Source organism: Quercus suber, unplaced genomic scaffold (assembly GCF_002906115.3).
Source record: "Quercus suber isolate HL8 unplaced genomic scaffold, Cork oak 2.0 scaffold_184, whole genome shotgun sequence".
In the NCBI taxonomy this organism is placed as follows: Eukaryota; Viridiplantae; Streptophyta; class Magnoliopsida; order Fagales; family Fagaceae; genus Quercus; species Quercus suber.
The window spans coordinates 685,206-709,409 of NW_027069642.1; the positions used below are offsets into that span (position 1 = coordinate 685,206).

General features: G+C 34.5%; 2 protein-coding genes and 2 long non-coding RNA genes across 4 annotated transcripts; 3 read left to right on the forward strand and 1 right to left on the reverse strand.

The window, feature by feature from the left end:
• The first annotated feature begins 5,523 nt into the window (after positions 1-5,523).
• LOC111986462 (probable methyltransferase PMT16) lies at positions 5,524-11,458 on the forward strand. Its single transcript, XM_024018123.2, has 6 exons — positions 5,524-6,292; positions 8,078-8,288; positions 8,724-9,021; positions 9,751-10,143; positions 10,795-10,872; positions 11,004-11,458. Exons 1-6 carry the CDS (start codon positions 5,606-5,608, stop codon positions 11,239-11,241), a joined length of 1,905 nt encoding a protein of 634 aa, XP_023873891.2. The 5' UTR covers positions 5,524-5,605; the 3' UTR covers positions 11,242-11,458.
• A 5,470-nt stretch (positions 11,459-16,928) lies between these two features.
• Positions 16,929-22,915, reverse strand: LOC111986542 (plant UBX domain-containing protein 8). Its single transcript, XM_065778502.1, is given in 10 exon segments — positions 16,929-17,278; positions 18,806-18,822; positions 18,825-18,861; positions 18,961-19,065; positions 19,067-19,105; positions 19,688-19,747; positions 19,850-20,053; positions 20,172-20,252; positions 21,992-22,066; positions 22,673-22,915. Coding segments are annotated over 10 exon segments (810 nt in total). The 5' UTR covers positions 22,757-22,915; the 3' UTR covers positions 16,929-17,170.
• Positions 21,338-21,572, forward strand: LOC136069703 (uncharacterized). Its single transcript, XR_010630941.1, has 2 exons — positions 21,338-21,435; positions 21,524-21,572. It is a non-coding gene; the product is annotated as an uncharacterized LOC136069703 (long non-coding RNA).
• Positions 22,916-23,024: 109 nt separating the features above from the next.
• On the forward strand, positions 23,025-24,189 carry LOC136069704 (uncharacterized). Its single transcript, XR_010630942.1, has 3 exons — positions 23,025-23,107; positions 23,235-23,327; positions 23,735-24,189. It is a non-coding gene; the product is annotated as an uncharacterized LOC136069704 (long non-coding RNA).
• The last annotated feature ends 15 nt before the right edge of the window (positions 24,190-24,204 follow it).

The following is a 24,204-nucleotide window of genomic DNA, read 5'->3' on the forward strand; positions in this document are numbered from 1 at the left end:
CACAGATGTGTTTATCAAAAACAAACCCCCCCCCAATACACAAACCAAAACCAAACCCAGTAACCCACGGTCACGTCGCCGTTGTCGTCGCCGTAGCTCGCTCATCGTTGTCGTCGTTGCTCGCCCGGTCGCCCCTCATCGCCGATCGCAGATCGTAGATCGGAGATCGGAGATCGCAAAGTTCTTTGCCTTTGCTCCGATGCTCGGTGCGATGGTGCTCCCTCCAGCCCTCCCTCAAGGTATTTCTCTCTTTTCCTCTCTGACTCTCTCAGTCTCTCTCTCTTTATCTCAGTGAAATGCTCTTTTTCGTAGATTGTAGCGGTCATCACCTTATCGAAGATCGCAGATCGTTCTGCCTCTGCTCCGGTGCAGCGGTGCTCGTTAGTCGTTGCTCCCTTCGCTCCGGGAGTCCAACCCTCCCTCAAGGTTTTTCTCTCTAACTCTCTCTCTCTATCTCTCTCTCTTTATCTCACTGAATGAAAAAATGAATTGAAATTTATGGAGTCTCTTTATTCTTTATTCTTTATTCTTTAATAGCCTATCTGATCTCACATCTCAGTAAGTCTCTCTCTCTCTCTCTCTTTTGAACTGTGACTCTCTCTGATTGGCTGGCTTTTGCTTTTTCCCTGTTTTTATCTTTTTAAAATTTGGCTTTATCTTATCCGTTTTTGTTGGTCAGTGACTCAGTGTGTTGGTGTTTGGTGAAATATTGATTGCAATTTAGTGTAATATGTGTTGTGATTTGTGATTGACATTGTGAAATTTTTTTATTGCAGCTGGCTATTGTGATTGGGGCGCATGTTGTGCTTGTCTGTTGTCTGTTGAGTGGGGTGGGGAGGGGTAGATGGGCTATGGGCACATGAGGCTGGGTGCAGCATAATAATTAAAGCAATGTAATGTGCAGCACATTACATTGCTTTAATTATTGTGTTGCACGTGGAATGTATAATGTTCGACTCTTTTAATGTAATATGTACAAGGGGCTAAACAATGTAACAAATTAAAGTAGTATAATTAATGGCAAATAAATTAAAGCAATATAGTTTATTGTTAAACTAAACAATAATAATTAAAGCTATATAATTAAATTAACCAATACATTATAAAAGACAAATTAATTAAATTATTTTTTTTTTGGTTTGAGGGGTTATTATTAATTAAAGTTGTATTAAAAATGGGCTAACTGTTTAAATTATAGTGATTTTTTTTTTCTTGAGTATGAATAACATTCATATAACTAAGTAAAAATTTCTAATTAATTTTTTTTTTAATTCTTTTCAAGTTAATTTTTGAGTCATATTCTTAAAGCTAAAAGAATTATGAGCAAATAAAAAACAATTGATACATTCTTTAAGAAAAAAGATGTTAGCAATTCAGAAATTAGGACACCTGTGGCTGTAGAAACAAATGTTAATACTTCAATACCTGATGAACACCCCTCCAAATGTCCAAAACTTCAATTTGAAGAGATAGATCGTGATCTAGGATCACATAAACAAATAATTGAATTTCCTATCAACAAACAAGATGAAATCCGATGAGCTTATCTCAAAGAAGGTCCATATCAACCTGAAAATATAGGCTATCCATACAATGATGATATTCATCGTCGTTGATTTCAACCTTCATGGTTTGGTTCACATAATGATTGGTTGGAATACTCACCTTCAATGGATGCGATATATTGTCTACCTTGCTACCTCTTTAGTAAGAAACCAATAGGTCGTCCCGAATCAGATGTATTCATTTCAAGAGGTTTTAATAATTGGAAAAAGGTAAAAGAAGGAATGAATTGTCCTTTAATTCGTCATGAAGGGAAAGAACCAAACTCTCCACATAAAATTGCAATGAAATGTTGTGAGAATTTAAAGAATTATTCACGGCATATTGACAAGTTGATTGAGAAACAAACGTCAAAAGAATTAGAGAATAATCGGTTGCGGCTCAAAACCTCAGTAGAGTGTGCTTGATGGCTAGCATTCCAAGCTTGTGCTTTTAGAGGTCATGATGAAAGCCTTGATTCAAAAAATAGAGGTAATTTTATTGAATTGATAAAATTCACATTAACTTTCAATGACAAAGTAGCTAGTGTTGTACTGGAAAATGCACTAGGAAATGCCAAATATACATCACCCACAATTCAAAAGGAGATTTTGCATATTCTTACTAGTAATGTGCGAAATGCTATTCATGAAGAAATTGGGGATGCAAAATTTTGCATTCTTGTTGATGAAGCTCGGGATGAGTTGAAGAGAAAGCAAATGGCCATGAAGTTTGTTGATAAAGAAGGTTTCATTAAAGAGCGTTTCTTTCATGTTGTGCATGTTAGAGAAACTACTGTAGTGACTTTAAAGAATGAGATATGTGCTGTCCTTTCTCATTACAACCTCCACATTGAAAATATTCGAGGTCAAGGATATGATGGGGCTAGTAACATTTGTGGTGAATGGAATGGATTACAAGCTCTTTTTCTTAAAGATTGCCCACATGCTTGTTATGTACATTGTATGGCTCATAGGTTGCAATTAGCTCTAGTTACAGCATCTAGAGAAGTAAAAGATGTTCATCAGTTCTTTGATCATTTGGTTAATATTATCAATATTGTTGTTGGTTCTAGTAAGCGTAATGATGAATTGCAACATGCTCAAGTAGAACAAGTTGAGAATATGATTGCTTCTAATGAAATTGAGACTGAAAGAGGTGCAAACCAGATTGGTACTTTGCAATGAGCTGGAGATACTAGGTGGGGATCTCATTTTCAATTTATTTGTAGTTTGATTAACATGTTTGATGCTACTTGCAAAGTTATCAACACTATCTCTGAGGAAGGGGCTAACTATAAACAACGCGTTGTGCGCAAGATATAAAAGCCTTTTTTTTGTGATTAGGGTTTTGTCTTGTTGTTGTTTTTGAGAAAGAAAAACACTGTAGCCGCACATTGTAATTTTCTTTGATAATAGTGAAATCCCTGCAACTCCGTGGACATAGGCAAATTGCCGAACTACGTAAATACTGTCTTGTGCGTGTGATTGTTTTTCTTTTGGCGTTTTGTTTTCTCTATTTTTTTTTGTTTCTCGCAGGTTTGGAATTTCGGTTAAATTCCCAACATGTTCAAGTATATGATGATATATGAAAGTTGATAATTTTGTATCCAATAAACTTAAGAATTATATTTAGTATATTTCTGTTACAACTCAACTCTCATATTTTTATTCTTGGCTACGTCCCTGTTTACAAGACATGGTCCACAGTCAATTGTGCTAATCTTCTGTGATTATAGAAGTGAATCCATTTATTGCTAGTTTTTCTAATAACGTGTTGCCTTTTTCTCTCACTGAAAATTAGAAAGGGGTGAAATTTTGTTCCATTGTAATGATTAATGAAAGGATGGGTGAAGTGGGCCAATACTCTCGAGTCTCATCATTGATAGTTCTCGAAAGTGTTATGTTGCCCATTACAATTTGTTCGAGGTTGATGTATTTTCACCAAAACTAGGTACTGACGTGAAATTATAATTAATGACCAACATGTGAGCTTGATTGATTGGGGTCAAGCCATATAATGCAGCGTGCTGCTTTGCTTGTGCTTGCAAAAAGGATATAGATTTTTGTTGAATTCAGCGCCAAGTTAACCATTTTATATAAAGAATATATTAGGAAGAAGCAATTTTTTTCTACTTCTCAAATAATAAAGTGAGAGAGAGAGAGAGATCGGTTAGAGAGTGGGGTCAGAGAGTTGTATAGAATACTAATATTCTGATACCTTAAAAAGTCGTAGTTTCGGTGCATTAATTTCAGACATAACCGCTCGTGGAAGAGCCTCCCCTCTCGTATTGTCTTGTGTTTCTATTCAATTGAATTTCACGAGCCCAGGCGCGCCCTCGCGTGTTCCTCACCACCGACCTCTTTTATGACAAAGGCCCAAACTCGCGTCAACGCTAATAAAATGCAAAAGTAATATTAAAGAAAAAATATATAATTATCAATTGTTATGATTGTTATTTTCACAATATTCTGACAATAGTTGAGGTGTAAATTTTTTATATTCATACATTAAAATAAAATAATAAAGTACGTTAAAATAAAATAATAAAATATTATATTGAAATTCATTACAATAAAAATAAAGGTGTTGAGAGATTTTGTTGTATATAAAGAATTTCTTTTGTTATTTTAATTTGTTTAATATAAAAATTTGTCATTTTAGTTTATCAACTTTGCTAGTGCGGTCACTTTAGTTCTTCCATCCATTATTGTCAAAATGGTCTCGTTAACTCTCTTGAAACAAAATTGTTTCACATTTTCAACATTAAGAAATAATTTTATTACTTTATTTAAATAAATAAAAAACTGATAATTTGTGAACTTGGTAAATGATATTTTATAAACTTGGTGGACTAAAATGACAATTGATCAAAGTTGAACGGAAATGACAATTTTTAAATTTAGTGGGCTAATGAAAATTGATTGAAGTTATAGGGTGCAAAGTGTATTTTTGCACAAAATAATCATATAAAAAGTTTAGCCGTTGTATCTTATTTTAGATCAGGTCTTCAGTTCTTAATTTTCTCAATAAAGTTCCAAATTTATAAAATTGTTTCATTTTGAAGCCCCATGTCCATTTTTATTATTAATTTCCATTATTTTGAGCACTAACGAATAGTGAGGAAAAAAAAAAACATTGAAAAAAAAGTTGTATTTCACCTATATAATCCATTTTAATTTTTTGGCAATCACTTTCTTACTCTAAGCAAACATTTATTTTTCTAAACAGGGATATCTCTTTCTATCCTTTTTAAAATTGATTTTTGAATAATCCTATATGAAATGTAAAATTTATTAAATAACTTTTTTAAATTTTTTCTATTTTATTAATGTTTTAAACAGAAGTTTAATCCTATATGAAATGTAAAATTTATTAAATAACTTTTTTAAATTTTTTCTATTTTATTAATGTTTTAAACAGAAGTGATTTCACAAATTTAACGCTTTGTTTATTTTTGCTGTAAAATATTTTCAACGATTGGTCTAACGTAAAATTTTTAAAGTAAAATTACCAAAATTAGCGTCTCCCAACGACCATCGGCAACTCTACTTGCAGAATTGACAACTTAGCCCACTAGACTAATGTTGAACTAGTGGCCTAGTCACTAGATGTGAGGAAAAATTGTTGTATGTCTTTGTAAAATATTTTATCAAGTTCTTTTTAGTAAAACATTTTACAAAATTTTACAAAAGATTTTAAGATCAAAGTAAAATCTTAAAATCTTTCAGATTTGATTAGATTTCACAATGAAAATGAACACTCAACAAAACAAACAGAGCATAATACTTTTTTCAAGACTTAAATTGATGACCTGAAATATTTGGTATGTAATCTAGAAAATGGTATAAACTTAAATCCTCTTTATGTAATTTCCAAAAAGAAAAAAACAAAATAGAATCAAAGCATGGCAAATTCAATTGGTCAGTCGTCTCTCTCATTTTCTCTCTCTCTCTCTCTATATATATTTGACGCGGACACAAAGTCACAAACACACAGAGTCGTGCGCTACTCTTTCTCTCTGTCTCACATAGAGGGGTTTGGTTTGGTAAATTTGGTCTCGATGGCTTGTCCAAACCCACTGTACCATCTCTGGTTCTTCAACACCCAAAGAGCCAATCTTTATTACCTCACCTTCATAGCCATCCTCTGCTCCTTCTTCTACCTCATCGGAATCTGGACCCACTCCACCACCATCCCCATCCCCATCCCCATCACCTCCTCCTCCGCCGGCACCGCCACCCAATGTTCCCTCCAACCCCTCATCGCCACAAGATCCGGCACCGTCGCACTCGACTTCAGGGCCCACCACATGGCCGCAGACCCACCACGCACGGCGGCGCGTGCCATCCACCTCCCCCCCTGCGATGCCAAATTCTCAGAGTACACGCCATGCGAGGACGCCAAAAGGTCCCTGAAGTTCGACAGAGACATGTTGATATACAGAGAGAGACACTGCCCTGAACCCAACGAGGTTCTCAAGTGTCGTATCCCAGCCCCGCATGGCTACACGGCGCCGTTTCGCTGGCCTGAGAGCAGAGAAAACGTTTGGTACGCTAACGTGCCCCATAAATGGTTAACGTTCGAGAAGAAGAAACAGAATTGGGTCCGGTTCGAGAAAGACCGGTTCAAGTTCCCTGGCGGTGGTACCATGTTCCCCAACGGTGCTGATGCGTACATTGATGATATTTCCAGGTTGATTAATCTCAAAGACGGTTCTATAAGAACCGCCATTGATACTGGTTGTGGGGTACGTTCAATTCTCATTCCCCATTACGTTTCTTTCATTAAAGATTAGTTTTCTTGAATTAAAGTTTCATTATAGGAGTGCGTATAAACGTATGTATATATGTATATACGAGTGGTTGATTCATTTTTTTTGCAGTAACAGTGGTCAATGATTCATAGTCATAGTTCTTACAGCTGAAAGGAAAAAAGAAATCTTTATAGTATTATGAGTTTTTTTGACTTTATGAACCGGCTGGTCTACCGGTTTCTGACAATTGACAACAACTTCATAGAATATTAGATTGTTAAACAGAAATTGTTTTGGCCTTGCATGTGAGAAAATTCTTCTTCTTCTTTTTGTTTAATGTGAATTTTGATTTTGAAATAGGAAAGGATCGAAAGTAGGTTATGAAAAAGGAAAATTGAGTTGGATTGAATTATTGAATTTATTTGTTTCCTTGTTTAAAACTTTTTCTATACTTGTAGATTAGTATTAAAGAAGGTCTTGAATGAAAAGCAATGGGGTGCACAAAAAGCAATTCTTTTTGCTGTTGGGATTTGGAGAAATCAGATTTTTCCTTGATTTTCTTGCGAATAATAAAATAATAAAGGTTATGGATTTTATATAAAGTTGTCTGGTTATTTTTTTGTAATATTTAAATATTGTGATAAAATGCGGCATCTTTCACACTGTTCAGTAAGTCTATGGATTTACTTATTTATATTTTTAAAGTCATCTCTCATTAAAGAAGATAAATCCTCAAAGATATTAGTTAATACCCATTTTGTCTCAAATTTTTTGTTTTAAATGTTGATCTCATTTATTTATATATAAATTTAATTTTGCTGTGTTTTTGTTCGATGGATATGGGTCCACTTGTCATTGCTAGAGTGGTCTCGTAAAGTTTTTATTTTTTAATTTTTGGTTTGGTAATAACAGGTTTAATATATTGCTGGACTCTTAAAGGTTAATAAAAGAAAAATTAAGAGACAAATTAGTAAATAAATTTCGTCAATGTGTGTGTGTGTTTTATTTTTTGATAGAATCAATGCTAAACTAGTATTTAATGAGATTCGCTCATTTTAAGGAAATGTAAGATAGGTGAAATGGATTTTCAAAACTAGGTGTGTATTCATGTTTTTGACGCTCCATGTCTAATTTAGGTAAATCCTAATCAAATCCCATTTCATTGTAGTGTGCCAAGCTTACTACTAGAAGTTTGGTAGAATTTGCCTGTCAAAAACAGATATTGAAAATCAATTTTATTAATTTATTTTTTTTTTAATTCTTTTTTCATAGGACAAGAAACTTTGGAATTTGTTTCACAAATAAATTATAAATTCTTCTATTTGAAGTAAAGTATAATAATTCATGAAAAACCTAAATTTCTTTACTTTAATTTTTCTTAATTGGTGGAGAGACGTTAGCTCATAGAAACGAGGTTTTACTCAACTTGCACTAACAAAAGAGCCAACCAAATTGGTTTGTTCAACGCACAATGTCATAATATTAATAATATATCTTTATTAATATGGTCTTTAATTATATTAATCAACCTTCTCATAATCATAGCGTTTTGTAACTGCTCCATCCATTCACTCTTAATTCACAAGTTACTTTGTAACCAATTTCAACTTTCCCATATGTTTAAGTTATATTTTAACCAAGGTCGTTAACCACACTAGTCATGACTTTTGCTTGTGATTAATTTTTGTTTAAATAATTAGATTCACCAAACAAAAAAAAAAAAAAAAACAAAAAAAAACCCATGAATGACAATTTTTTTTTGGCCTAAAAATTAATCAGGTTGCTAGTTGGGGAGCATATCTTCTTTCACGTAACATTGTGACAGTGTCATTTGCACCAAGAGATACGCATGAAGCTCAGGTCCAATTTGCTCTTGAACGAGGAGTACCAGCATTGATTGGAGTTTTTGCTTCAATTAGGCTTCCTTATCCTTCAAGAGCCTTTGACATGGCTCACTGCTCACGTTGCCTCATTCCTTGGGGCCAGTATGGTAATCCCAAGCTCTTCATTTCTACCTGTACTACACTATTTCCTCATAAAAAAAAAAAAAAAAAAAAACAAAAAAAAACCCATGAATGACAATTTTTTTTTGGCCTAAAAATTAATCAGGTTGCTAGTTGGGGAGCATATCTTCTTTCACGTAACATTGTGACAGTGTCATTTGCACCAAGAGATACGCATGAAGCTCAGGTCCAATTTGCTCTTGAACGAGGAGTACCAGCATTGATTGGAGTTTTTGCTTCAATTAGGCTTCCTTATCCTTCAAGAGCCTTTGACATGGCTCACTGCTCACGTTGCCTCATTCCTTGGGGCCAGTATGGTAATCCCAAGCTCTTCATTTCTACCTGTACTACACTATTTCCTCATTTAGTATTTGAATTTTTTTTTTCTTGCTTGTAAATTTTTTTTAATTATGGCTGTGCAGATGGGCTTTATTTAATTGAAGTTGATCGAATTTTACGCCCCGGTGGGTATTGGATTCTGTCTGGGCCACCAATAAACTGGGAGAAACATTGGAAAGGCTGGAACAGAACACAGCAAGATCTTAAGGCAGAACAGATTGGTATTGAGAATGTAGCAAAAAGTCTATGCTGGAAAAAACTAAAACAGAAGGATGACCTTGCTATTTGGCAGAAACCCACTAATCATATCCATTGCAAGATCAATAGGAAGGTTTTCAGGAAACCACAGTTCTGCCAGGCACAGGATCCAGACAAGGCCTGGTAATAATATGGCTCTTTTAATTTTAATGTGTTACCATTTTTTTGTTCCTTTTCAAATAGTGTCGGGTTCTAAGCCTAAAAAAATTGGAGAGTTGTGATAAGTTGATGACCAGACTAATATTTAGTTACTCTATTATGAATAGGTCCATTACAGATATACGTTGGAGTGTCTACTATGCATGTGGTCAACCTTAATTAATTTGTTAAGATACATAGTTGACCCTAAAATTTTAGGACTAAGCTTGATTGCTGATTTTTGGTTTACTTCTTTTGAGTTTTTGAAGAAATAAAATAAATGATTGACTCCTAGTTGTAAATAAATTATTAATTATTGGCTGCCCCATTGAAATCTGCTTTTTGAAGGATCTTCAAGTAAATGGCTAAAGCAGGTACTTCTCACTGCTAGAGAACACTTTAGCAGTGATACCAAAACCGATTGTGTGGTAAAGGCAGTGGGAATTAGATGTCGTTCTTAGCTAACTGTTTGTTGATTTGAAATGCACCTTTTTTTAAGTTAACGTATCCAACCACCGCCTAAACTTTTTGTTGTATTGGTGCTTTTCTTATGCCTTGACCTTTACTCCATCACCATTCTTTGTTTGATTGTTTGGTTGGTTGCTTCAAAGATTGCAACTTTAAAGTCTTAACTTGAAAGAATTTTTTAATGCACTAATTGAATCATTATTTTCTCTGTTCCTATGAGTTTAATATCATCCACTCCTTTTGCAGGTACACTAAAATGGATAAATGTTTGACCCCACTTCCTGAAGTTTCAGACATAAAAAAAGTGTCAGGTGGGACATTAGCAAAATGGCCAGAAAGGCTAACTTCAATTCCACCAAGGATTAGTGAAGGAACTTTGAAGGGAATTACAGCAAAGACTTTCACAGAAAATACAGAGCTATGGAAAAACAGAGTAGCACATTATAAGACCTTGGACTATCAACTAGCTGAGCCTGGCAGGTACCGTAACTTGCTGGATATGAATTCTTACTTAGGAGGATTTGCAGCTGCACTAGTTGATGATCCAGTGTGGGTTATGAACATTGTACCTGTTGAGGCTGAGATCAATACCCTTGGAGTCATCTATGAACGTGGATTGATTGGAACATATCAAAATTGGTATGCTTTTCTCTCTAATTATTAAGATTATCCAATGGTTCAATCAAAAGGCACTTATAAAAGAAGTTTCTCAGAAAGTAGCTTTATTTTGCTTATTAAACGAATGTGTGAAGTGTGATACTTTAGGTAGAACATAAACAACTGCAAAACGCAAAAGGAAATTCGATAGCAATCCTTGATTGTTGGGTTTACTTTTCTGGAGACTTCCAAGAGGATCATTGTTGTTTTGTTTTAAATACCAAGGCAACCAACCTTTTCACAAATAATAACAATTTCAGTATCTTTAAGGAAACCCTATTTTTCACTATATATATATTTTTTTTTCGCTATATATATATTTTTTTCACTTTATATGACTTATGATTTATGTATAATAAAAGTGATATTAGTACTCATTATAAGACTCAAGTGAAAGTGATATTAGTCCAATTATAATTGATAAAAAATTTTCATTAACATTATATTAAAAAATTTCTCCTAGCTCACCAAATTGAATTTGCATTACGTAGTTAAACTATCTGCATTATAAAATTTTAACTAGAAGTTTGTTATTATATTCTGTAATTTTCATAATTTTTGCTAATAACTCTATCATCTGCTCCATCTTACTTGGCAAACAAGAATTATTGCTAATAACTTGTCTTCTCTTAGGTGCGAGGCCATGTCCACGTACCCGCGTACTTATGACTTCATCCATGCTGATTCAGTTTTTAGCCTCTACAAAGACAGGTAACATTAGCTTAATAATAGTATTTTTCTTGGAGATTAGACCTTAAACTATATATTTATTTATATCATTGCACATCAATTACTTGACATTATGGAATTGTAAATTGGTCACTAAATTAATTGTGTTGCAGATGTGATATAGAAGATATTCTTTTAGAGATGGATCGGATTTTAAGGCCAGAAGGTAGTGTGATATTCAGAGATGATGTAGATTACTTGGTAAAAATAAAGAGCATATTAGATGCAATGCAATGGGATAGCAGAATTGTAGACCATGAAATGGGACCCCATCAGAGAGAGAAGATTTTATTGGCAGTCAAGCAGTATTGGACAGCTCCAGCACCTCAAGAAGGCAAAAACGCTTCATAATGCTAATCTTGCTCTGCTTTATTGATTAAATTCTTCAATTTTTCTGTTAATAATTTAATCAGAAACTGATTCTTTGACACACCCACATTTTTTTTTATAAATTTTTTTGGGTGGAGGTAGATTACAGAAAAAAGGCCTTTGTTTTTTATGCTTTCTTGTCCCAAAGGTCTTTCCTATCAGTAATGATCGTTGCAATAGTCATCTTAGCTAATTCGAAGTGGGGTCTTTTATAGATAATAATAATATATATAAAAAAAAAAATGGGTGTGGTGTGTGGGGTGGGGTTGGGGGGTTTTGGTGTATTAGTAATAATAATAATTATAAAAATTTATTTCGGTGGAGATAGGATGAGTTTATATGTAGTTCAATTGACACGTTTGACATGTCAATTTATTAAAATCAACTCAAAATGACCCATTTAACACAACCCGTTTAACTCATCATGTAACAAAATCCACTGGAAATCAAACCTATTACCACAATGAGGCACCAGAAATCAAACCCAAAACCCACTTGGAATTTACACACCATTGCGAGGCACACGACACCGGTCTCACCATGCCACATGCCACACCACGCCCACGCCGTGCCCACACTGACTTCCAACCTAGCTCCGGTGGCATGCTTAAAAGAAGAAGACAGAGATGTGAGAGAGGGAGTGAGGATGAAGACAAAGATAAAATTAGAGGGAAAAAAAAGAAGAAGAAGAGAATTGAGTGTACACCAATCTCCACATCGTGCCATGTCGACCTCCAACCTAGCTCCGTGGCATGCTTAAAAGAAGAAGACAGAGAGATGTGAGAGAGGGAGTGAGGATGAAGACAGAGATCGAATCAGAGGAAAGAAAAAAGAAAAGAAAAGAAGAGAACTGAGTGGCTGAGAGAGAGAACAAATAATAAAATATTTATCCAAGATGCTACAGTAACGTCATAAAAGTAAGACAGTACTGAAGCAGTATTGTAAAAAGTTTTAAAATTTTACAAGTTTAGCATCCAGCTGTTGAGTACTTTTGAGGCTTGATGCTAAATATTTGCTAACATATGGCATTTACAATTCCCATTGTGAATGCTCTAAGAAGCAAAACCATTTACTAGAATGGTGCCATTCATATTTAAGAGCAGAGCAAGTTCTAGTTATCCTTATAGAAATTATGAATTTTATTTCAAATTAAACTCATAAAATGACTACAATTCATTAATTTGAAGTTGTCCATTAGGATTATCAAAAAGTTTTTTGGATGCCAAAGTATTTTATTTTATTTTAGGTCTAAAAATCTACAAAAATAAGAAAATTAAGTTTTTCTCAATGCATTGTAGTCAAAAAGCGAGCTGGGCGAGACGAGACAACATTAAGGTGCTTTAAAGGCTATAAGGCGAGGTGCTCATTAGAGCCTTGGCGAGTAGAGCGACCACCTTAAGCCAAATTATAGGAGAGCCTTAGCTTTGCAAATCCAAGGATTTTTCGGTTGATTTATTGATGAATGTGGCATGTATCTAAGTCACGAAAATAAAATTGAAACCAATTTCGAAGATATCCTTTATGTTACGGAACGTAGTCAATGATCAGCCATGGATGGTTAGTTTAATAGGTTCACTAAGCAAATTTGTTGAACCATTAACTAAAGTAAACTTACTTATAGGATGTTTTTAGTAAATTTACCAAACCTAGCTATTCTAGGTTTAGGCTGACCTATAGACATCTGATAACAAAATCTATATATGATTTAATTTTTAAGTCACAATATTGTTGATTAATTTAGTTGGTACTCAAGAAAATTTCTCTCCCACTCCTTGTGTTTACGAAGTAGGGGAATTTTTTGCCCGCTAAGGTAAATCTAGAAAATCCATCATCATTCCGGTTGATGATTGAGTTAAGCTAAATACGGATGGTTCAATTTGGGGAATCCTGATTATGGGATCATGGATTTGTGGTTTTATTAGAAGATTATTAGAAATTTTAGTATAGCAGCTGCGTTATGCACCCTTTATGATGGCCTCCAATTAGCTCGGATTCACGAGGTTGATTGCTAAACTAGATAATCTTATTGTGGTTTCATTCTTGAATAATTCCACTGAAGTTAACCTAGTGTTGTTTTCACTTATTGATGATGGCAAGTCTCTCTTTCACGGCTTTTGCTGCAAGAAGATAATTTGTTTAGGGAAGCAAACTAGAGTGCTGATGGTTTGGCCCAAATGGTCATAGTTAAAGCGTTGGCAGACATTGTTGTATTTGTTCTTAGTTGTATTAATTTGGATTTGTCTGGGCTCCTACTTCCTACTATCACACTTGTTTTTTGTATTCCTGGAGATTAGTTTCTACTTTCTATCCGACTATTGGAATGAAACAAGCAAGGATTCAACTAAATAAATAGTTGCACCAAACTGTTGATTAGAACTAGAAGCGTCTTTTATGCAGGTGATTACTGATTGGACAAAGGAATTCCATCTCGCTATGGCTCTGTCAACAAATAAGTTTGATACGTACATGATTGGTCTTTTCCAAACTTCGTTTTGAAACTCAGTAATTTTTTTTCATAAAACTCATCGGTAAATCTGATTAGGTACTTGTAACTCTGTTTTGGTTGATTCCTTACCGAACCCCAACGATGATCCCAAAAAAACAAAATAAACTTTTATGTTTAATTGAACCTTATCTGCACACTGAATCTTGGGTTGGGCCGATCTAGGTTACGCAAGTAACCTGGTTTAATGCATTGTATTAATATTTTTTAAAAACTTGTTACATTGATTTTATTTTAAATAGGTAGTTTGATTTATTTTGAATAAAGAACTTGATTTAAATTTATTAATATGATTTATTTTGGAAGTTGAAAACTTAGTTTTAATGAAACCAGAGCGTTAGTCTCAAATATGTAAATTGTAATCAATTTATTGGTAGGGTTCAAGTGATATAAAAAAAAAAAAAAATAGCAACCTTCCTTTTCCTGGGTTCGGTGATCTGGGTATTTTTTTTCTTCCTTTCTTCTTTCACTGGTTCGGGTTTGGGGGTATTGAAAAAAAAAAAAAAAGCTGCGCCAGTGACAGAGCTGGGGCCCACAAATAGTGTGAAAAATTTTGAGTGATGGCATGAAAAAGATGGAGCCAAACGGGTATTAATTTTAGAGTGATGGGTGATGAGTGATGAAAAATGAGTGATGAGTGATGAGTGATGAGTGATGAAAATTGAGTGACGAAAATTGAGTGACCAAAAAAAAGTTCCCAAACAGCCTCTTAGCTTTGCAAATCCAAGGATTTTTCGGTTGATTTATTGATGAATGTGGCATGTATCTAAGTCACGAAAATAAAATTGAAACCAAATTCGAAGATATCCTTTATGTTACGGAACGTAGTCAATGATCAGCCATGGATGGTTAGTTTAATAGGTTCACTAAGCAAATTTGTTGAACCATTAACTAAAGTAAACTTACTTATAGGATGTTTTTAGTAAATTTACCAAACCTAGCTATTCTAGGTTTAGGCTGACCTATAGACATCTGATAACAAAATCTATATATGATTTAATTTTTAAGTCACAATATTGTTGATTAATTTAGTTGGTACTCAAGAAAATTTCTCTCCCACTCCTTGTGTTTATGAAGTAGGGGAATTTTTTGCCCGCTAAGGTAAATCTAGAAAATCCATCATCATTGTGAAAATGAGGTGACAATATCCGGATGATGATTAAGTTAAGCTAATTAAAGTAAATCTAGACAATCCATCACCATTGTGGAAATGAGGTGACAACATCCGGTTGATGATTGAGTTAAGCTAAATACGGATGGTTCAATTTGGGGAATCCTGATTATGGGATCATGGATTTGTGGTTTTATTAGAAGATTAGTAGAAATTTTAGTATAGCAGCTGCGTTATGCACCCTTTATGATGGCCTCCAATTAGCTCGGATTCACGAGGTTGATTGCTAAACTGGATAATCTTATTGGGGTTTCATTCTTGAATAATTCCACTGAAGTTAACCTAGTGTTGTTTTCACTTATTGATGATGGCAAGTCTCTCTTTCACGGCTTTTGCTGCAAGAAGATAATTTGTTTAGGGAAGCAAACTAGAGTGCTGATGGTTTGGCCCAAATGGTCATAGTTAAAGCGTTGGCAGACATTGTTGTATTTGTTCTTAGTTGTATTAATTTGGATTTGTCTGGGCTCCTACTTCCTACTATCACACTTGTTTTTTGTATTCCTGGAGATTAGTTTCTACTTTCTATCCGACTATTGGAATGAAACAAGCAAGGATTCAACTAAATAAATAGTTGCACCAAACTGTTGATTAGAACTAGAAGCGTCTTTTATGCAGGTGATTACTGATTGGACAAAGGAATTCCATCTCGCTATGGCTCTGTCAACAAATAAGTTTGATACGTACATGATTGGTCTTTTCCAAACTTCGTTTTGAAACTCAGTAATTTTTTTTCATAAAACTCATCGGTAAATCTGATTAGGTACTTGTAACTCTGTTTTGGTTGATTCCTTACCGAACCCCAACGATGATCCCAAAAAAAACAAAATAAACTTTTATGTTTAATTGAACCTTATCTGCACACTGAATCTTGGGTTGGGCCGATCTAGGTTACGCAAGTAACCTGGTTTAATGCATTGTATTAATATTTTTTAAAAACTTGTTACATTGATTTTATTTTAAATAGGTAGTTTGATTTATTTTGAATAAAGAACTTGATTTAAATTTATTAATATGATTTATTTTGGAAGTTGAAAACTTAGTTTTAATGAAACCAGAGCGTTAGTCTCAAATATGTAAATTGTAATCAATTTATTGGTAGGGTTCAAGTGATATAAAAAAAAAAAAAAATAGCAACCCCACCTCTAAAAAATTTAAAATAAAAAACTCCTTTAAAAGATTCTCTATTGATGAAAAGACGATATCAATAGACGAGAAAGAGTCGTTTGAGATTGTTTGGTCATGTTCAGAGAATGATTAATGCACTAATAAGAAAGAATGAGTTGATTCAAATTGAGGGAATTACAAAAAGACAGAGAAAGACCCAAAATAACATTAGTAGAAGTAATAAGAAAAAGACTAATCAATTAAGGAAATAATAGTGGTTTACTTTTGCAGATTTACCATCTCCAACTACAAAGCACCTACGCAAATTAATAACTTTCTCCAAACCCATATGGAATTCTTCAACTCCCTCCCTCTTAGCCAGTATTCAAAAGAGCCATATTTGGCCTTTGAGGATTTTGGTACATAGTATATCTTCATTGACAGCAATCATCCAACTGATTTTTGCCAACAATGCAGAGATGATATCTTTGAAGGTAGAGGGAAATAGCTTGAGGCTATGACTTGACTTAATCATAGTGACACGGCCATCTCAGGAAAGACACTTATTGGCTTAACCACTTAAGCTTGCTTTCCAGTTTTTGGTTGAAAAACTGAAAATCCTTTGCTTACATTCTGGTTAAGAATAGAGGAGACCCAAGATATTTCAAATTGACACCAAGTCTTTTGAAACCAGACCTTTGACAAAAGCTTGTTCACCATGCCATTAATCATTCCTTGGAGCAAAGAGTCCACATTTGGCTAAGTTCATGGCTTGTCCAGATCATTGGCAATATTTCTGGACACATTGCTAGACACTATCAAACTCCACCTTTTCTGTTCTTATACGCTTTTTATTCTACCAAAAAGATAATAAATTAACATACCATAGACTAAACAACAAAATCAATCATTGATTGCATATACTAACTGCCAATGATAATGCGAATGGCAATGTAACCAATCCCATCAATTTAGTTTCCAATCATTGCCAGCAAATTTTTGCAGGGTAGCCCGTCTCAGATTTGTAGTACTCTTGGCCAAACTATTTACAAGTCACAAACAAGTACAGTGTACAGTCTGAGTTGAACATGATATTCTAATTGGTAAGTTTTCAGTACAAAAGAGCAGCAATGTTAAATCAACTCCAGGAACAATGCTTCTTGTTTGCTGGTCAGGCCTAGTTCACTCAAAGTCAATGAACAGTCACTAATGCTGAAAGTACGCAGGGGGTATGGCCTCACCTGTTCATCATGGAAACAAAACAACAAGAGTCGGTAATTCTATCAACTCCCTCGACATTACACATTCCAATCAATTCCCGTTGCTTTTTTTTTCATTGAAATATACTTTCCAACTTCTCAACCAGTCTATACATATTAGAAACAGCTAAATATAATAGTTTAATTGGCAATTATGGCTTAAAAGAAAGGAAAAAAAATATACGAATCCTAAAATAGCTACAAATCACTCTAGCATTAAATACTTGAAATTTTTTTTTTTTGAATGAAATATAGATCTACCTGGCAACCATATTAAAGGAAAAAACTAACAATTTTAGCTCACTTTATGAAAGGATTCAGAATTTCAACAGCATCACATAAAACCATAGATTAAATATTGAGATTTGCGTATATTGAAAATAAACACCTCAGTCCCAAAAAGCTTAAAAAAGGCATCCTCTCACATACAAGATGATTGCATTGGAATCAAGATTTTCTGTTATAATTTGCCCATTACCCCAAATTTCCAATATTTGTTACTGCTGTGACAGCATTAGCTCTAATAGCGGTTTGGACCAACAGAAAATGCATTGACATGAACAACAAATAAAAATATCCACACAAGATACAAAAGTGTTAAAAGTTGTTTGACCAACTCCACATCTACAAATACGAACAACACCAACTAAAATTGATTCTCAATGAGATGGATTACAAATTTACAACCACATGACTAACTCTCATAAACCATACAATCACTCACAAACTTTACAAGCACAAACACACTCATAAACCCAAATCTCATTACACCAGAAACAAACTTTTAATGCCAACTCAGAAACCTGACAAATCACACAAAAGTCCAAAACCCCAATACACTCGGTGCTCTTATACTAGCACAATAACAAACTCTTAAACTCACACATACAGGTATCTTTCAAGTCCAAAAACTACCACACATTTTTTCAGCCTTTAAACACTATCACACAACACATGTTTCAAAGCAGGTATCTTTCAGTCTTAAAAGAATTACTACACTACTTTTCGAAGAAACCAACTCCAGGTTCTTTTAGGAATATTCTCCTCTCCCACCCCACCCCAGCCCCCTCCTTCCCCCCAAGAAGGATGACTAGAGTCAAAACCACCAAAGTCTTAGTAGTTGAGGAAATTCTTTTTCTTTTTCTTTTTTTAAATTATATTTTGAATTAAAATAAACTATAGATAAGAAAGCACTCTTAAAAAATTGGAAATAAATTATGTGTGGATTCACATGTTTAAATCATTATTAAATAAAAATGACAGCGACAAATGAATTAAATTCAACTTCATGGTGTATCCTTTACATACTATAGTTCCAAAACTGAGCATATGCAAACCATTTACTGAAACTGTATTGCCAGAAGCCTGCACTTTGAGTTTAAAGCAATGATGATTGAACTTTCACAGTTTTCTCTTACTCAGAAAGGTAAGCAGCATGCCAACCTAATGAGAAACTTAACAGTTCACGGAAGGAAATCAGAAATCTAGAGGAAATGGGGAACCACTTACCACTTTATAAGTGCCTGGTTCACCACTCTACTGACATCTATGAAGTTGAAAAGAAGCTAAAAAGGAACAAATCCACGGTCAGTTAAGCCAACGAATTTTTTTTTTTCTTGGGACAGAAAATGCACATACTCTTTTATATCTTTAAATATTTTTACCTGAAGCTTGTCAGACTTGAGAAAGCGACGACCAGGGCGACTACCATCTGGCATCCGAACAAGGAGAGTTACTGCATTCTCATTATCTTTTGCTGGTTCCTGTTGAAAGTGAAGCTTCTTTTGCAGCTAGTATTCTCTCCAGTTCCTGTCATCAAAAAGAGAGAGAGAGAGAGATATGAACAGCCTAGCTACCACTAAACAAATTATAATGGAGTTCCCTCTCTGTACAGAAAAATATACATAACCACGCATTTATTTCTTACAATTTAAGACATATACCTATGGCTGGCAACAATCACTCTCTCACCAGGAAAAATGTTTCATTACTTTTGGAAAATTCAAAACCTCAGACTTTCACATCAATAATTCCACTTCATTCTGGATTATTTCTAACCTCAAACCAGGCAAAATAACATACACTCAGGAAAAAAAGGTGGGGGTAATATTAATATATATATATATATATATCTTTAAGCATGTAAAACTGTTGTAAACAGGTGAAGCACTCAAACCTTATATTCTGCCCTTGTATCTCATGCACTATTTAATTACAAAAGAATTTAACTCCATCTTAAACAAACCCTGTTGACTATATTGATATGATAAAAAATAAAAAAATAAAAAAAATAAATAAAAAGAAACGTGCCAAAAAATGTCAATGCATCTTCAGCAAACACTAGGCTAACATATGCAAGACCACCAAAACCCAACAGACATTTGATACTACCTCTCCCTCAAGCAATTTGTTGCAGAATTTGTCTTCCCTTAATTGATGAGTTTCAGTCTCCTAGAAAGAAAGATGCAGGATATTCATATTGCATGGAAAAATTGAACAATCATATCACACAGAATGTTATCATCACACTGATTGCAAGAAGTTAGCCAGAACCTGTTGTTCTCTTAGAGATTGCTGTTCTGTTAGAAAGGGTGACGGAGGATGAGGTACAGAATGAGAACTGGAGCTTCTATCTTGACCACTTTTCATATCAGGTGCATGCTGAAAGTGATTTGAAGTCCCTTCAGGAATTTTTCCAAAAAGTGCAGCTTCAATCATAGCCGCATCATCAAGCTCTTCCAAAGAAATGCCTCCCCACTTTGCAAAAAGATGCAAACATATAATTTAGTGAAGCAGTTGTTACTGTTACTGTTACTTTTTTCATTTATTATTTGCATGAGCTGATTCAAAATTGCTATCAACAAACAAACAATACCTTGTCAGTATGAACAGCATCTGTGCTGTGTTGTTTCCTATTTTCAGCTCCATCTTTGTGCGATGAGCTTCCTCGCTTCAACTAAAAAATGTTTCTCAGTTAGAAGAATGACATCCAAGCCTTCACAAGGCAGGAGAACATAAAATTTTATTATATAATTTTGGTAACTTTCATTTTATTATTAATTTAATTTTTTCTTTTTCTGTGGACTAGTAAAATGCAGGAAGGAATAATTAGCTCCACAAATCTGCATCTGAGCTTAGCCTAAGAAGAGCTGAAACAAAGTGATATGCTTTAAAATAAATTTTTTAAAAATTGAGCCAAAAAGACCTTCCATCTAAGATCTTTAATATAAAAAAATTTAATTAATTTCCTTTTAGTCCTCTATCATTTTTTGAGTTAATTATTGTTTTAAGCTACCAATAAGTTAAGTAATTCTTGTTTTACTTTTGTCCTTCCTTGTCTAGTACAAATCAAGCAGCTGCTGCTTCCCAGCCATATAATTTCCCGAACATGAATGGTCCGGTTCAAGCCGGATCACGTGGGATTTTCCATTATTATCTGCTGCTAGAAGCTTCAGGCCTTCATTACTGCTTGACGCCAATTACCGGAGAGATCTCTATAATTCAATTGGTGCTTCTGCTTTCAGTACTCGTGAGCCATATGTTTCACATCCAGGGGAGGTCAGGGAGTTTCCGCAACACTTGAATAGTAGGAATGAGCAGCCTCATCATTCAGGACTAAGGCAGACCGAGTATGATACTGGAACTTCATTACCTCATGGTCCGGGAACAGATGAAAATGTAGAGGAAGAAATGATTCGAGCTGCTATTGAGGCTTCAAAGCAGGATGCTGAAAGGAATTATCTGAATCAGCTACGTAGTGCTTCAAATGTATGCTATGGCTAATTTTACTGCCTTGGCCTGTAAATTTTTGTATTGTTTTCTTTAAGTTCTTTTTATCAACATACTTGTGCAGGATTCTTCTGGTATTGGGCTACTGCATAACCAACATCACCCAGAAGATGATGATATTTCTCGTGCAATTTCATTGTCCTTGAAGGTATTTATTTTTGGATCTTGTATTTTAGTATGTTATTCANTATGGCTAATTTTACTGCCTTGGCCTGTAAATTTTTGTATTGTTTTCTTTAAGTTCTTTTTATCACATACTTGTGCAGGATTCTTCTGGTATTGGGCTACTGCATAACCAACATCACCCAGAAGATGATGATATTTCTCGTGCAATTTCATTGTCCTTGAAGGTATTTATTTTTGGATCTTGTATTTTAGTATGTTATTCATGCTTTCCCTATGTTGATTCTTGGTTCCCCTAACATGAATTGAGTTCAGACAGCAGAGCAAGAAATGGCAATTCGTGAGCAGCAAGTAAAAAAGAAAATCAAGGAGCTGGATCTTCTGATTTGATTGGTAGAAATGAGAAGGCTAAGAAAAGTAAATGGAAGGTGTGTTCCTCTATAGCTGGCTACATTTGTCTATCATAAATACACACAAAACACACTTGTGATACTTTTCATCAAAATGCATTATTGAGATGCATTTGAGTATATAAGCACCATCTAGTGGGAAATGCAAGCATACTTCCAGGCTTCATTTTTAGTGCACAAGAAACTTATTGTCTGGATATTGTGGCAAAAAAAAAAAAGGTTGCATGCAATACACAAAACTCTCTTTTTTGTGGGGTCTGTGAGGTGATTAGTAGGCAGCCTGACCCCCATTTTTATTTTTGGAGAGAGAGGGGGAATGCGCCTTGAGAACACCGTGCTCATATATTTAAAAAAAAAAAAAAGTGAATTAAACTGAGATTCCATACATGTGTCTACCCACATCACCATAATGTGCATTTACAGCTTCATTGAGATTGCCTCCATGCTCCTGTTTACCAACCAAAATATGTCAAACAATTCGCGAAATGCACGGAAGCCACATATAGCAAGGAACTTATCTTACCTTAAAAAGATGCACATTGTACATTTTTTGTTTCTTCTTTCAATATTTAGTATAACATCAAAATAATAGCAAATTTTATCAAAAGAATCATTCCAAAACACCCCAGGGGCTCAAATTCCCGACCTCACAGCCGAGTTTAAGCTACATTTTGTGGTGCAATTTTAGTATCTGATGTAGCATTCTGTGATTAGGTCCTTAAACTACACATGTACAATTACTTACGGCGATTAATGTTCAACAAAACAGACTAATAATTGAATTCAAACACGTTCACACACAAAGCACACTAACTATTTCAATTTATGAACGAAACAGAGTCCCTAAGCTTGATTACTAAGCATGAATGTCCAAATCATAGTACATTATGTATCAAATTTCTCACAAACTAATAATCAGGAAAGATAATCAAGAATTAGAGCAAAAAAGTAGCTAAAAGATACAAGAAACCCTAGAAATACAAAGTGAGTGAGTGAGTGAGTGAGTGAGTTGAGTGATGTATAAGGACGAGAATGAGAGATGAGGAAAATGCACCTCCAGTTTACGAAGAGCGATTGACTCAGACGCGCCGGTGATGGCGACGAACGTGTCGATCTCTTGCTGCGATGGCCTCGCCATTGTCGTCGATTTCCCGAAAGCTTCAGAGAGAGAGAGAGAGAGAGAGAAAGAGAGGTTTGGTTTCCGCTTTGGCAAAGAGAAAAAGTGTGCGTTTTGTGTTGTGTGAATGCTGAGACTTTTTTGGCTTTTGGTTTTTTTCTTGGATTAAAGTTAAACATTGAGGATGGTATTTATACGTATTGAGGGAAAAGCAACGGGTGTGCGCGCTTTTCATTTTTATTCAACTTTATTATATTTTAATTAATTTTTCGGTGAGTGGATCAGGATCAGGATTAGGATTAGGACAGTGTGCATGTGCATGTTCAGCTTCACGTGACTGCTCCAGTTGGCTTCCACGTTCAAACTTTGAAAGTGATAGGATAGCCCAAATTCCAAATTAAATATTTATCATTTTAATACTGTATTGAAAAATGTTTGAAGTTATTATTATTACTACCAATTATTTACAAATCTAATTAATGAATATTTAAATTTACAGGAGGTGAATCGAGGTGAGTTAACATAGGACGGGGTGTGATGAGGTGGGGACGAGAGAGCAACTACTATGTAGGATAAGGTTAAAGAATTCATGGTATGCCGCCGCTCCATCCCATTTCCATTCTTTATTGTAAATGGAACATCATATTTTTAATTTTGTATTATTGATACCTGAACTAACAAAAATAACCACTTCTTCTCGACTCCATTAATTACCACCGATAAAAATAAATGGTTGATTTTAGTGGATTATAATATTAATTGATAAATACAACTATATAAGGTCATTTTATTTATATTTATGTTATTTAGTTGGATTAAAGTGTGTTGATAAATGTAATTGCAAGGGAGTTATAATAATGCGCATAGTATTTATGCAAATAAATAGGTTATAATTCCCACTAATCTTAAGTAATTGTGGAAGTGTAATACAAAAAAAAATGGTAACGGGTCAAAATAAAATCTGTGTTAACATCCTTAGATTGGACAAACAATGAACAGATGCAGGACTGGGAAGACATATTGACTTCTTAGATTTGGCGTGAAGGTTACAAACATGCCGGATTGACCATTCCAGAACAAAATCAAAGAATAAGCAAGGAGCTAGAGCTAGCACAGCCAACTATAATAGCTAATCTGATGAAGCAACAAAAGTGAACCGAACAAGGAGAAATTGGAAAATTGTTTGACGAAGAATCTCAGACAATCATTCTTAAAGTTCAAATTGCAGCCTCACAATGGCAAGATAATACACTTATCTGGGTTGTCAATAGAAGTGGAACTTTATAGTAAAATCAGCCTACTGGCAATACCAAAAAAGCAGATTCAACGGGGAAGATTTTGGTCTTAGGAGAAAACATGAGAATGTTATGGAGAGTGTATGTGGATGTTTTACCATTATGAAGTTCAATTGCTCTTTTGTAATTAATGCAGTAGAAGACATAACTCTTCCTTCATGTCATATGGAAGAA